A 13,016-nucleotide genomic window follows, 5' to 3' on the forward strand; every position below is an offset into this window, starting at 1 on the left:
TGCAGCCAGAGGGCCAGCGTTGGCTCTGGTTCCCTGAGTCCACTTCCCATGGGCTGTGCAGAGTGGGCCACGTGACCACCACACAGACAGTGGCAGCAGTACAGGGCAGGGACTGTGAGCTTAGAAAACTTGAACCTTTCATAATGGATGATATGCTGGCTCTTTGCTCCACAAATGGGCACTATTGCTGTCTTCTAAGTCTCTTTGCTATAGTCATATCTGAAAAGAAAGTCCAAAAGAAAGGCAGTCAGGGCTTGTGCTTGAAAGACATGTTAGAAGCACAAGACGCCATATAGAATTATCTTCCAAAAGAACAAACAGAACTTGCTATTGGACTGGATGTGTGGGTGTAAGAGAAAAGGCAAAACCAAGGATGACTGCGCATCCTTTGGGGCTTGCACAATCAGATGGGAGTTGATGTCACTTAACGCAAGTGGAGACCCTGGGGGAAGGGATCAGTTTTGCTCACATATTAATCCCAATATGCCTACTATAAGTCCAAGACAATATGCCAAGATAGCAGTTGAATATGTGTCTGGAAGCCCAGAAGACAGGTTGGAACTAGTAATAAATACCTGAACAACATCAACGTAGGAGATATTTAAGCCATGGAACTCGATGAGATGATGAAGAAACAAGAATCCAAACTGAGGTCTGGGACACCCCCAACACTTAAAGATCAGGGAGAAGTGAAAAAGCCACCAAAGAAAACTAAGACAAGGAACTTTCAGTGAGGGAAGGATGTCTAGGAAGCCAAAAAGAAGGCAGTAATTAACCACGTCAAATGGTGCTGGGAGTTTGTGGAAAATGAAAGCAGAGCAGCGTGGACTCAAAGAGGTAGAACAAAGAATTATAGATACATACAGACTCAGGGTGTGACTTATTAAAGCACCTGGACAAGTGAGTTCATGAGGCTACTACCTGCGCTTTGTAAAGAAACTAAAAGGTATCAAATTCAAACAAATATATTAAATAATAAGCTGCATACGCGATGACTAACACGCATCTTTAGTTCTGACGCCCATTGCCCCTGTAGTATTCGGCAGGAGTAATGATCCCCTGGCTCTGGATGGAAATCCCGGTGCGCACATTCAAATCCTGAGCGTTCGCCGTATGTGAGGCCCCATTCTGGTGCTGGGATAGAGCGATGAATGAAAGTGCTCACGACCCTGGTAGGCCCATGAATGTGTGCTCTTAGGTAATATGGTCCCACAGTCATTTTCCATGGAAAACAGTCTCTATTAGGAAATTAAAGTGCCTAGTCCTGGGTAATTCTCAAAACCATACCTTGACTTAACATCAATCCTCATTTTCTCTCAGAGGCTGAGAGCCTGGGGTACATGACTTTTCTTTCCCCCTTGCTCACGCTCCCCAGTCCACCAGTTGCTGTTTCCCTCTCAGCCCTGGTTAAAAAGTAATAAGGAAGAAGCAGGACAGTTTTTACATAACTTGGTGGTTTTATGATCTCCATGATGTTTGTTAAACACACATCCTTAGCATACCTGGAAGGTGATTAAAGGTTGTTTTCATGCCATCTTCAGAACTTTCCAGCTGCTTTCTTTTCTCCTGCTGGTCCTTCAGTGAGCTGGCTGGCAAATCCTATTCTTCTAAGTTGTCCCTTGTGGCTCCATGCTCAGTCCCAGGGCACCCAGGTATACCCCGCCAGCGGCATCTTTCTAGGAAGGACTCCAAGCTCCTCCACATGGGCCGAAGACTACCCATGATGGCTCTTTTTCATGTGGTCCATCTTGTCCATGAATGGCCTCATGTATCCTTTGTTTGATAAATTCTTACAGTAAAGAACAGCCTCTGTACAGTAGCAAGCTCTGCCAAGAGAGTAATTAGCCTCTTTTCACCTTCTAGATTTCCAAGACAGGAATCAGGCTCCAGGCCAGAGCAACCTCCTCCCGCAGAAAAACCTCACACCTTCTGTGAATGGCCATAGTGAAGCTCTCCTCTCTAGGCCTTTAGTGAGGAGATAAGCAAAACCTTCCTTCAGGGAGGAAGGGTCTACAACTCACAGCACAGCTTTTCCAACATAACCCCCTATTTAAACCTCTCCTGTCCTTGTAATGTCTTCCAGTGTGGGAAGCTTCAACATGAAAGACATGTTTTTAGAAAAGGTTTCTTTGAAAACTGGCACATTCGAACTTGCCTTACCCTCACCATAATATCTGATCTCTTTCCTGTTGGCTCCACAGTTAAAGCTGAGGATGGAGGAGTACGGTTGTAAAGGAAGAAAACAGTTCTGATATTGTTTATCTATGTAAAAATAAAAACAAACTAAGCCAGAAATTGGACTTGCTATAAATAACACAGTTATGATTTATCAAGGCTTTTACATCGTGAAATGAGATAGTAGACTCTTTTCTGAGCAGTTAACAAAAGGGAAAGGAGCCTGCAATGCGGGGCCAAGTCGGACAGTTAAAACAGACAAGAGGTTTAAAATAGAGAGGACAGATTGTGCTTTTAGCATATGAAGTAAACCCAGAGTCTGAAGAATTACGCTACAAGTATAACCTGATTTTTTTTTTTTTAGTCAAAAACAGAATGCAGCCTCCTAACGTTATGTGGCTTCTCCAGTTAATTGTTCAGTCTTCAGCTTTCTTTGATGAGAGAAGAAGGTCGGACACTTTAGGGCATGAGAGATTATGCTATCTGGTAATAGCATTGCCAGGAGAAAGAGGACAAAGAAATCTAAAGTTACCCTACGATTTACCATAGGTACTCTGAGTAGACACTGATAGAAGAAATAATTAATTTCCATTTTCAGTACCGAAAGCAATAAAATATGTAGAAGCTAATTTAGGATTTTCTAGAGAATGTACGGGAGCTGAAGTTAGGACAGTTGATGAGATCAGTGAAGATGAAGAGTGAAAGCAAACAAATGAAAAAAAGATATGATAAAACCTAGTTCTCAGGTGTATTTTCAGGGACAACAAAGAGGAAGCAAGTGAAACTCCTCTGTCAAGAACAGGTATATGGAAGCCTAGAGAACAAAACAATTGAACAGTGCATACCTGAGGTATCAAAATTCCAGAAAGGTGCCAATGAAATAAAGACACGTACCCCAGAAGAAAGTTGACAGTGTTCCCTGATTTTGAGTAGGGGAACCAATGGCTGATAGGCAGAATTCCCAGCAAAAAAGAGAGATGGAGAAAAATGTAAAAGGCCCCAATTTGTTCATGATTACAGTAAACCTTAAACAAGCCAAGCTGATTGACTGAAAACATCAGCAATCCGGTCACTTCACCACTGAATATCGATAGTTTACTATTTAGGATTCTGACTTAGGTGGTTCTGCAGAAAAGTCTTTCTACAAATAGAAGAAAACAAACAGAAGAAGAAAATCCAGGTAAAGTCTTGGCAAGCATTCAGGAGCACATGACACACGTGTGTTTGCTTAGAAATCTTCAGTGATGTTTGCATGAAACTTCCAAGCTCAGAAGATCCCATTTACTTATTATATTAGTTTGGTTATACTAACAATAGAACTGTGGATGATTTGGGTTTGTTTTTTTTTTTCTTAGTTTGGTCTTTTTTCAGTGCTCTTTTTAGTAGGCCACATGATTGAATTTACAGCCGGGCATTTAACTTTTCTTGTAGGTGCAGACAACAACCATGTGCATCTCCGTTAGCCTAAGCGGCTTTGTGGTCCTGGGCTGTCTGTTTGCACCCAAGGTGCACATCATCCTGTTCCAGCCCCAGAAGAATGTGGTCACACACAGACTGCACCTCAACAGGTTCAGTGTTAGCGGAACTGGGACCACGTATTCTCAGTGTAAGTATGGAGCTCGGTGCTGACCTGGCCACGAACAGCACCGGAGTGGGGAGCAGGCTCAGAGGGGAAGCCATGGAATAGACAGGCAAGGACAACAAGTGTCCATCCCTGTGAACAATCCCAACTCAATCTGAGTAAGTCCTGGTTCAACCCCTGCACGTCAGGTGCCACGCTCGGTGCTAGGGAGACAGAGGTGACTGGACGAGTCATTCCGGGTTGGCAGTGCATACAGTTTAGCAGGGAAGACAAACATTAAATTCGCAGCAGCAGTTAAGGTATCTGGCCATGCCTGGGAGTCAGGGCACCTACTCCCTAGTCCTGACTCTGCACTCAATTCAGGAGGTAACCGTGAGCACCTGCCTCACTTTACTATTCACAGCCTTACTTTACTCATTGGCCTAGAGGGTTGGGCTACCAGTGCTCTGTAAAGGATGTTCTATGTCACAGAAAGGATGAAGGTGCTTCATGAAAAATTAAAAAGGAAAGATGACTAAGATGGAAAATGGTACATCCTAAATACCCCGTTGGAAGTTCAAGTGCCTCCTTGAACATGAGCATATTTGTCTTAAGAATCCCTACAGCAAGGTAACCTGTTTAACTGTTATTTACAGTTTCTTAAACGTAGTTGACCACAGTTACGCCAGCTAATGTGTTCCCATGGAACACACCTTGAAAAATGCTGGCGTACATCTTCTTCCTGCTTCAGTGACACGATGCTTTTCAGCTGCAAGCCAGCTGAGAAACAGTGTCAAGTGCAGGACAACAGAGGAACCCCCCAGTCCACAGCGGTCTCTCCTGCTGGACTGCAAATATCTGAAACACTTCCCTTAGCGAATCACTCATTTAATTCTTAGGCACAATGTACCTAAAAGGGACAGCCTTTGAAGCCATTTTCAGCTTCTCCGTGGTATGAAGCAGGAGAAATTCACTGACAGAAGGGTGAGGGGGGAGGAGGGGCGAAGCCACAGGAGGGGGAAGAAAGACTGGAGTGACAGAGACAAATGACTACTTCACCATTTTGCCTCGAGTCAATCAGAAAGGATGCCTCAAAATAGCTCAGCATCACAGACTGAGCAATCACATTAGTGCCCCAGTTTCTGCAACAAAGTATGAAATGTAACAGGGATGCCCTTCCCCCAGCAAACAAAGGCAAGTCCGCCGGCTGGAAGCAGGCATGTGGACTGCACTGTATCTGCCACTCCTGGGCGGAGATAGGGATGTGACTGTCTTTCCAGCTGCAATTGCCAGGTGTCCCTAGGGCTGAGTCCCAGGACATGGTAAAACTTGTAAAATAATTTTCCCTGGACCTTAGANGACTGCACTGTATCTGCCACTCCTGGGCGGAGATAGGGATGTGACTGTCTTTCCAGCTGCAGTTGCCAGGTGTCCCTAGGGCTGAGTCCCAGGACATGGTAAAACTTGTAAAATAATTTTCCCTGGACCTTAGAAAAACCTGCTTATTTCTTGAGCAAACAAATCTCTTTTTTAGAGCCTGACTATAACAGCTAACTAGTCCAGACAAGAACTGGCAATAACAAAGAAAAACAGCAGGGATAAGAGCAGCGAACAGGAACTAACATCAATTGAGTATTTCCATCTGCTGGGCATGGTGCTCAAGGTTACACACATGTGTGAGCGTGTGCTGTATCTTATTCAACGCACATAATGCCGGACATCAAGAAACCATCATCCCGCATATTGAAAGTAGCTGAACCAGGATTTAGAGTCAGTTTGTCTGGTTTCAAAGGCAGTGCATCAAACTACTGTATGATGCCAATTCACTCGTCCTGCAAGCTGGGAAAGTTCCCAGGAAGTCAGGTCCCAGGTAGGCTTTACCGGGAGAGAATAGGAAAGTTACCCTAGGCTGTGCAGCAAGATTTACTTCCAAGCAAAAGTCGTTTTGTTCTCAGAGTTCAGAGTTCCTGGTTGTTATTGAAGCAATTTAACAAAATCCCTAAGTCTTCCACAGACATTGATACATGCAAACCTCAGTAACTTTGAAGTGGCATCATTTCCTAATATATATATACTAGGAATTAATACATTCTTCAAGGAATAACAAGGGCACCTGACCCAAACGAGTCTCTCTTCAGAATTTCAAAAATATCCATTTACACAAAAATAATGTATTTTGATCCCAATGTACCCGTGTAAGCTTTCCGTCGGAATGCTAATCTGCTAGCGGCCTAATTAATACTTCAAAGTCAGCATCTACCCAGCCCAACATTTTAGAACAATTTTGTTACTCGATGAAATTTTAAGTAAATTTTTTCCTTCAAAAAATACCTCATTTTTAAAATAGTTTTTCTCTAATCTATATTAATGAAGTGGTATTAAAATAATAAGGTGAAGAAGTATTCATGTGATACCTCTAGGCATTTCAAAGTATAGAAGTAACAAATACATTAATCCATTATTTGTGATTCTTTATCTTTTATTCAAAGTAGCTTTACTTGTGGGCTCATTTTACTCCATGAGTACTAGACATTACAAATTCCATTTCACAGATGAGAAGACACAGGAGGTACTTCTTAACGATATACGATGATTCAAGAATCGACACTGGGTTTCCTGACTTGTGATTAATATCCTACCCATTTTAATAAATTGGATCTACAGTCATGGAATTCACTATTCATTAAATGCTTGAGTATCCTCTATGCAACCGAAATTTCTAAGCACCTGTGTACGCAGTGGTGAAAAGGACAGACACCCTGGTCCCATGAAACTCAGTGTGTAGACCAGTGTTGTCCATATTTTAGTGTGTAACCCATGAATAGGTCATGAAATTTATGCAGTATGTTTGGCCAGCATTTTTCAGAAGAAAATAGAATAAAATATATTAGAGAGCATTGTATGTAATAAGGGTAAGTAGGATTTCATGAAGTTTGCTCCAGAGGTGACATATATATATACAAGGTCCAGGTAAAATGTTTATTACTGTGAATTGCAACCAAAGAAGTTTGAAAGACACTGGTCTAGGGGATCTAGTTTATGGATGACCATGCCACTGACCCACTGTGGCAACAATTTAAGCAATCTGTTTAATTTCTAATGCCTGTTTCCTCCATTATATATTCAGCTCAATTTATATTCATTTCCCTCCTAAATAGCAGGAAGTACATGGTTTTATAAATCAAGAAATATCCTTAAATTGCTCTGAGTTCATTAGGTAAAGCATATGTTTAACTAGTTGGCACATAATTTATGTTCTGGTAAGTATTATGCAGGCATTTTATTGTATTGAGTTATCGTTACCAATTTGCTGCTGGTTTTCTAATTTAATCCCTCCAGATGTAAAAACAACAACTCCGTGTGTTGATGAGAATAAGTTAGGGTAGCAACAGGGTTACTCTCACAACACACACATACACCTAGTTAGCTATTCGCACGTAGCAAATGTCCCTAAATTTTTGTGGCTTCCAAACGGTAACCCTTTAAAAAAATAAAAATAAAAACAAACCACAATAACCCTTTTATCATCTCATGATTTGGTGGGCCTGGAATTCAGGCGGGGCTTGGCTGAGCAGTTCACCTGCCCTGTGAGGCCTGGACTGGGTCCTTCAGTGGTTTCAGCTGGGGCTGAGCTGATGTGGAGGCCCACAGTAGCTATACTCTTAGACTTGGCAGCTGGGCAGGATGCCTCATCACATGGAATTGTAGAGAGGATGAGAAAGCCTGTCCAGATTTGAAGGAAGGGACACAGACCCCCCACATTTGAAATAACTTGTGGCCATTTTTATTATGACACACTCATCCAATCCTTAATCCACTACTGCAGTTTTATCAGGAATCACAAAGACCGGACACAGGCAATCCTGTTAATGCCAAGAAGCTACCCGGGCCAGAAGGCGCAGCCAAATCCATCCCCACTTCATTCGCAGGCGAGAGTAGCAGAAATATTGCAGTGCTTAGGAGCCTGGGTGAGCCACCTGATGGCAGCCAAGGTGGCTGATAGCAGAAAAAGTAATCGTATTGGATTTTAAAAGCTGAGCAATTGCTCCAGGAAGATGGAAGAGCATAAGCAAACTTAGAAGCAGACATGGAAGAGAGGACATGGTTAGGGACATCTTGGAAAACTCATGTTCTACAAAATGTTTATATCCTGCTAAGTGAAGAAGAGCATAATTTTAGTTGGATCTGATTAGCTATATGCAGTGGGAGTCAAAATAATAAAAATGAAGGGAACATTAATTTTTCTCTGTTAAGTACACCCATAGGCCAATGGCTCCCAACATCTGTGTACCAAAAAGACAAAGGAAAAAATCCCTTTTTGAAATGGCATTCCCAGGCCCCACCCAGAGATATGCTGAGTCATATGGTCTGGGTCAAAAGCAATCTGGTTTGTAACAGATACTCCAGCTGGTTCAATGGAAGTGGCCCAAGGAAAATATTTTGAGAGCCCCAGCCTAAACCATGCTGCCTGCTTCATCTCCTATTATCAGTGCAGAGCAGGCAGAGCCTCTGAGAGGACCCTCGTGGAGGAAGCAGGCACTGAGATCGGAGGGGAAGACGTGTTCTGAACTCCCATCCTCTGCCCCGTGATGCCCATGGCCACAGCCCTGTACAGCTACAATTCCCCCAGCTCTCTCTGGAACCCTCCAGAGAAGGCATTTCTGGCACAGAAGTACCTGTCCACACAGAAGACAGTTACTGAAACTGGGAATATTCCTTCTAATAGCAGTTAACTCAGAGACCCTAAAAATCCTAAACTCATACTTGTAATGCTGCTTCTACACCCACACACATAAACAAACGTTCATGTTTGAATGAGAAGGAAGAGACCATTCTTTATTTTGTTCAGCTTTGGAAGCAAAAGGGCTTCCTAGAGCCAGTTCCCAAAGACAGGCAATCAAGCATGCACGCTGCAAGTGTAAGTCGAGCTGCATAATCTCGAAGGAGACAAGCAGGACATACACGTGAGGTTATGCAGCATAAAACCCTAGGGGACCCATGCAGGTCAGAATGTTGTTGATACTAATATGAGCTCGTATCAGCCCAGAGTGGGGTGAGAGAGGTGAGAAATGGGGGGTACCCAATCGTCCTCAGAGCCATTCTGCATCCAGACTTGGTTCTCTGGGGGAGGGGGTGTGCTTGTCTTGTTCATGATCGTTCAGATGTATGTATTCCATTATCATTAAGAACAGTCAAGAGGCTTCTGCTAACTAATGATGCTCAGATTTGGGTCCCGGAGGAGCCGTAGGCATATGGAGATTGATTTCTTCTGCCAAAACCTTTTTCAGAAAGTCACTTGTCTAGGTGGTGAAGTGTGGACGGCTTCATTAATAGAATTATTCTTTATTACAAAGGCTTTTCACGTTATAAGGAGCAGGGGTATAAAAAGATCAAGTGAACGGTCTTTCAGAGTCATGGTATAATTTTCCACAGAGCTGCAGCAACTGAAAGCAAGCATATGAGGACCAGACTTTGCATTTATCAATGGCCAAACCTTTGACGATACCCCAGTTAAAAGGGGGCAAGCCATTGCTCAAGTCTGAATATGACTTTATAAAAGAAAAAAAAAAGGCACAGAATGCCCAAGTTTCTTCTCGACAGTACAAGTCCAGAAAATCAGCATAATATGCTTACAGTTGACAGTCGAGGGAGTCCCATAATGACACTGTGTACTAGACCGGCCAGGCAAATTAGCAAGTTATTTGGCAACGCAGACTGAATTGATGGTCTTCTCTGCCACAGGCGTAAGTATATTATACACATAAATCCTGGCTGGCCAATCCAGGAGGAGCCTAGTGTATTCAGCAAGATATGCCATCTGCTGCTTCCAGGCAGAATGGACCTAGTACATCCACATCAGAGAGATGCCAATCCATTTTCCCTTTGGAAGGGAAAGTCACAGGATGCCTGAGAACCTCATTCCATCCTCTTGCACCCCTTCCTCCTTGAGGGTGGGAGAAGAGAGAGGCCCTGGTTCTCATAGGTAACCCTACATGTATTAGGGAATAGATGTTCACACTTCCCCTTTCTTCTACATAACATTTCCATTGTATTTGTCTCACAACTGCCTTTCTGCAACCCTTTAATCATTTTCTCTTTATCTCTAATATTTCACTAGGTTTTCCCCTAAGCAAATATAGCCTACTTTTTTTTTTTTTTTAAGATTTTGATTTATCTATCTGACAGAGAGAGAGTGAACACAAGCAGGGAGAATGGGAGAGGGAGAAGCAGGGAGGCCGATGTGGGACTTGATCCCAGGACCCTGGGCTCAGAGCCTGAGCCAAAGGCAGATGCCAAACTGACTGAGCCACCCAGGTGCCCCAGCCTACCTTCTTTAATAACAGTGACCAAAGGGACTCGAGCTGGAAGAGAATGCTAAGGATCATTTACTCTAATGACCATATTTCAGGATGGGAAAACCAGAGCCCTCTCTGTTAGACACTTTAACGAATTTGATAAGTGAGGTCACAGATAAAACTCTCAAGAGTGGCTATGTGGCTCTTCTGGCCTCTCTGGATTTTCTGCCTCAGCTCAAAGTGTATCTCAGAGATTACTCTGACAGCGAGAATCTTAGCATCTGCAAATTCAATGATTTCTTTTTTAAATTAGAAGGCTTCTCTTCAGTGCCACACATGACAGCGTCTTGTTCTAATGGCATAGGTGTGAATCTGTAATACGGATATAATCAAATACTGCCCGTACATTGACTTCAGATGGTCAATTCCTTAAAGCAAGCAAAGAGTCTAACATCAATTTATTCTGTACTATTTCTCCTTCCAAGTTCCTTTTCATTTTGTTTAAGTGAAATTCACTGGAGAACATCCATAAATGGAAATATCTATATCCCTAGAATGGGAAAATGCCTATATATGGAAATTTTTTTTTTATGTCTTCCCTACCTAGAGTAATGTCAGTGGCTTTGGAACAGGGACCCCTTAGTATGTAATTGTGATCAGTTTGATGGATAATTTACTCCTTCATTCAAGAAGCTTTGGGGCTGAGGCTCAGCTCTAGGCACTGAGGATGTGGTAATGAATGAAACAGCCAAACCAAGAATACATAATCAATCAGGTGCTGATAAGCGACATGGAGAAGATAATGTGAGGCAAGGACAAACACGGCCGCCTGGGGACACAAGGTTCCTGTTTTTATACAGTGGCCAAGGAAAGCCTCTCTGATAAGATGCCATTTGACCAGAAGCATGAAGGAAAGGGAACCAGGGAGCCCTGTCCATGTCTGGGCAAATGCAAAGGTCCACAGCTGGAAGAACAGCAGAAAGGCCGAGAGGGAAATGACAAAGGATGAAAGTAAGAGGAGATGAGGACAGAGAGGGGCAGAGCAGAAAGACCTTGGAAATCACTGTCAGAACTTTTCCTTTTTTCCTGAAAGAACTGGGAAACACGCTCCAAGGGTGTGGAATGACCTGACTTTAAAAGCATCGCCCTCATCACTCAGGCTGTGCGGGCAGGACAGAAGATGGAAGTTAGGGAAGTGTTCAGACGCTGCATGTAATCTGATGGTGAAGCTGACAAGATCAGCAGCACTAGAAGAGAGGACAAATGGCTGACATTAGTTTATTAGAGTTTAACACTTGTGGCCTGCCTTTGATCCCTCGACAAAGCAACACATACAGCTCTTAGGAGCTGTGTGAGCCTCAGGGTGAAGGAGCTTCTGATCCTTGCCTGAAAACACATTTGGGTAAGAAAGAGGAAAAACCAGAGATGTTGGGCAACTAAGAGGAAACAAAAGAATGCAAAATAGAATAGCACAAAAAATTATTAAGTCCTTCCGTTTTCAAATTATTTATTGCACATCTACTTTCATACACCTTGAGGGAGGGAGGAGAGAGTAACAGAACATGATTGGAAAGAAAGCATGACAGGGGTGGCTGGCTGGCTCAGCAGGTAGAGCACCTGACTCCTGATCTTGGGGTTGTGAGTTCGAGCCCCATGCTGGTGTGGAGCCTACTTAATAAATAAATAAAAATATTTTTAAAAAGGAAAGAAAGCATGACAGTATGTCGTGGCAACAGTGGACTAAGGTGTTTAGTTGAAGACCAAGTGGAATTTCTGCTGATAAGGTAATTAAGCTGTATTCTGGGTTTTAAAAAAGTATATGCCATATTTTTCCTTCCGTGAATCTTGTCTCACAATAAATAAGTCACCGAATGAAGAAGGCTTTGCATTCATAAGCTCTAACTCCACATTTGGAAATTAAATCTTGGGTCTGTAGATTTTTTAACCCACATCATCATGAATATGACTTCCTCTTAGATCTACTGTTAACAATTTAAGACCATTACCCGGAGAATCTAGCCTCCTTTCTTAATAACTTCCACTGTGAAATCAGACATAGCAAGGCTACCAAAACGATGGCTAATAGTGTCATCAGCTGCACAACTTGTATTAATCAGCAGATGAACATCTGGAATGGGCCCTTGGGGCCCTAGCCCAAGTAAAATTAAGGTGATGAGTAAGAAAACAGGTTCAATAACAAAGCAGGAGGACAAAGCAACAAACAGCTGGTAGAAACCGAATTCCATGACCATAGCATTAAAATATCTAAACAAACAGACATGCTGGGAAAAATTATTTGGGGTTACCAGGAGCAAGGAAACGGAACAAATGGGAACAAACTGGAATGTCTGTTCTGTTTAAATGTTTGTTTTACTTTTTTCCCCGAGTCTGCTATATTACACACAGTTATAGTAACACACTGGTTCTCAGGAACCAAGTCTCAGCCACTAAATTGACTAACAGACTTGGCATCCATAAGAATCTATTAAATAAATATGTTTAGCATTGATTGAGGGCCCAGGTACCTGAAAAAAATGGGGTCATTTTCTCCAAAGCCTGGCCAGCCCGTGCATTACAGGTGGAAGAGAAATGGATTTCACAGTGCGAGACAAAGCTGCCACTTGGCTGCATTGATTTCCAATGCCTCCCCAAAGTGTGTGAAGTCAAATCTGCTTTTTGACGGGTGTGAATCGCCCTTTTGTGATCAATAGTGGAACTTATTAGGTCCTTTTCCACTATCTTCAGTTTTCACTTTGCATCACACCACCTTAGCCTGGAGTGACTAACCGCGGCTGTTCACCACCCCCCACGCCCCCACCGTGGCAGAGCCAAAAATAAGCCAGCATATCTCTTATTTCTGACAGAAAGTATGATTATAGAAATCGGCTTAACCGCACTTAAGAAAATGGGCTAAACTTACACCATTAAAAACCTCATGAGAATTTCGTTAGAATAATAGCAAAAGCTCATCACAAACACACACA

At 42.8% G+C, this 13,016-nt stretch overlaps 1 protein-coding gene across 1 annotated transcript in view; it reads left to right on the plus strand.

Annotated features, from left to right (window-relative positions):
* Positions 1–13,016, plus strand: part of GRM3 (glutamate metabotropic receptor 3) — a 207,602-nt gene that overhangs the window by 190,753 nt on the left and 3,833 nt on the right. Inside the window, exon 5 of the mRNA XM_034667203.1 lies at positions 3,607–3,781. Within this exon, the coding sequence (XP_034523094.1) occupies positions 3,607–3,781 (175 nt within the window). The remainder of the gene's footprint in view (positions 1–3,606; positions 3,782–13,016) is intronic.

This window comes from Ailuropoda melanoleuca, chromosome 1 (genome assembly GCF_002007445.2).
Source record: "Ailuropoda melanoleuca isolate Jingjing chromosome 1, ASM200744v2, whole genome shotgun sequence".
Taxonomy (NCBI): Eukaryota; Metazoa; Chordata; class Mammalia; order Carnivora; family Ursidae; genus Ailuropoda; species Ailuropoda melanoleuca.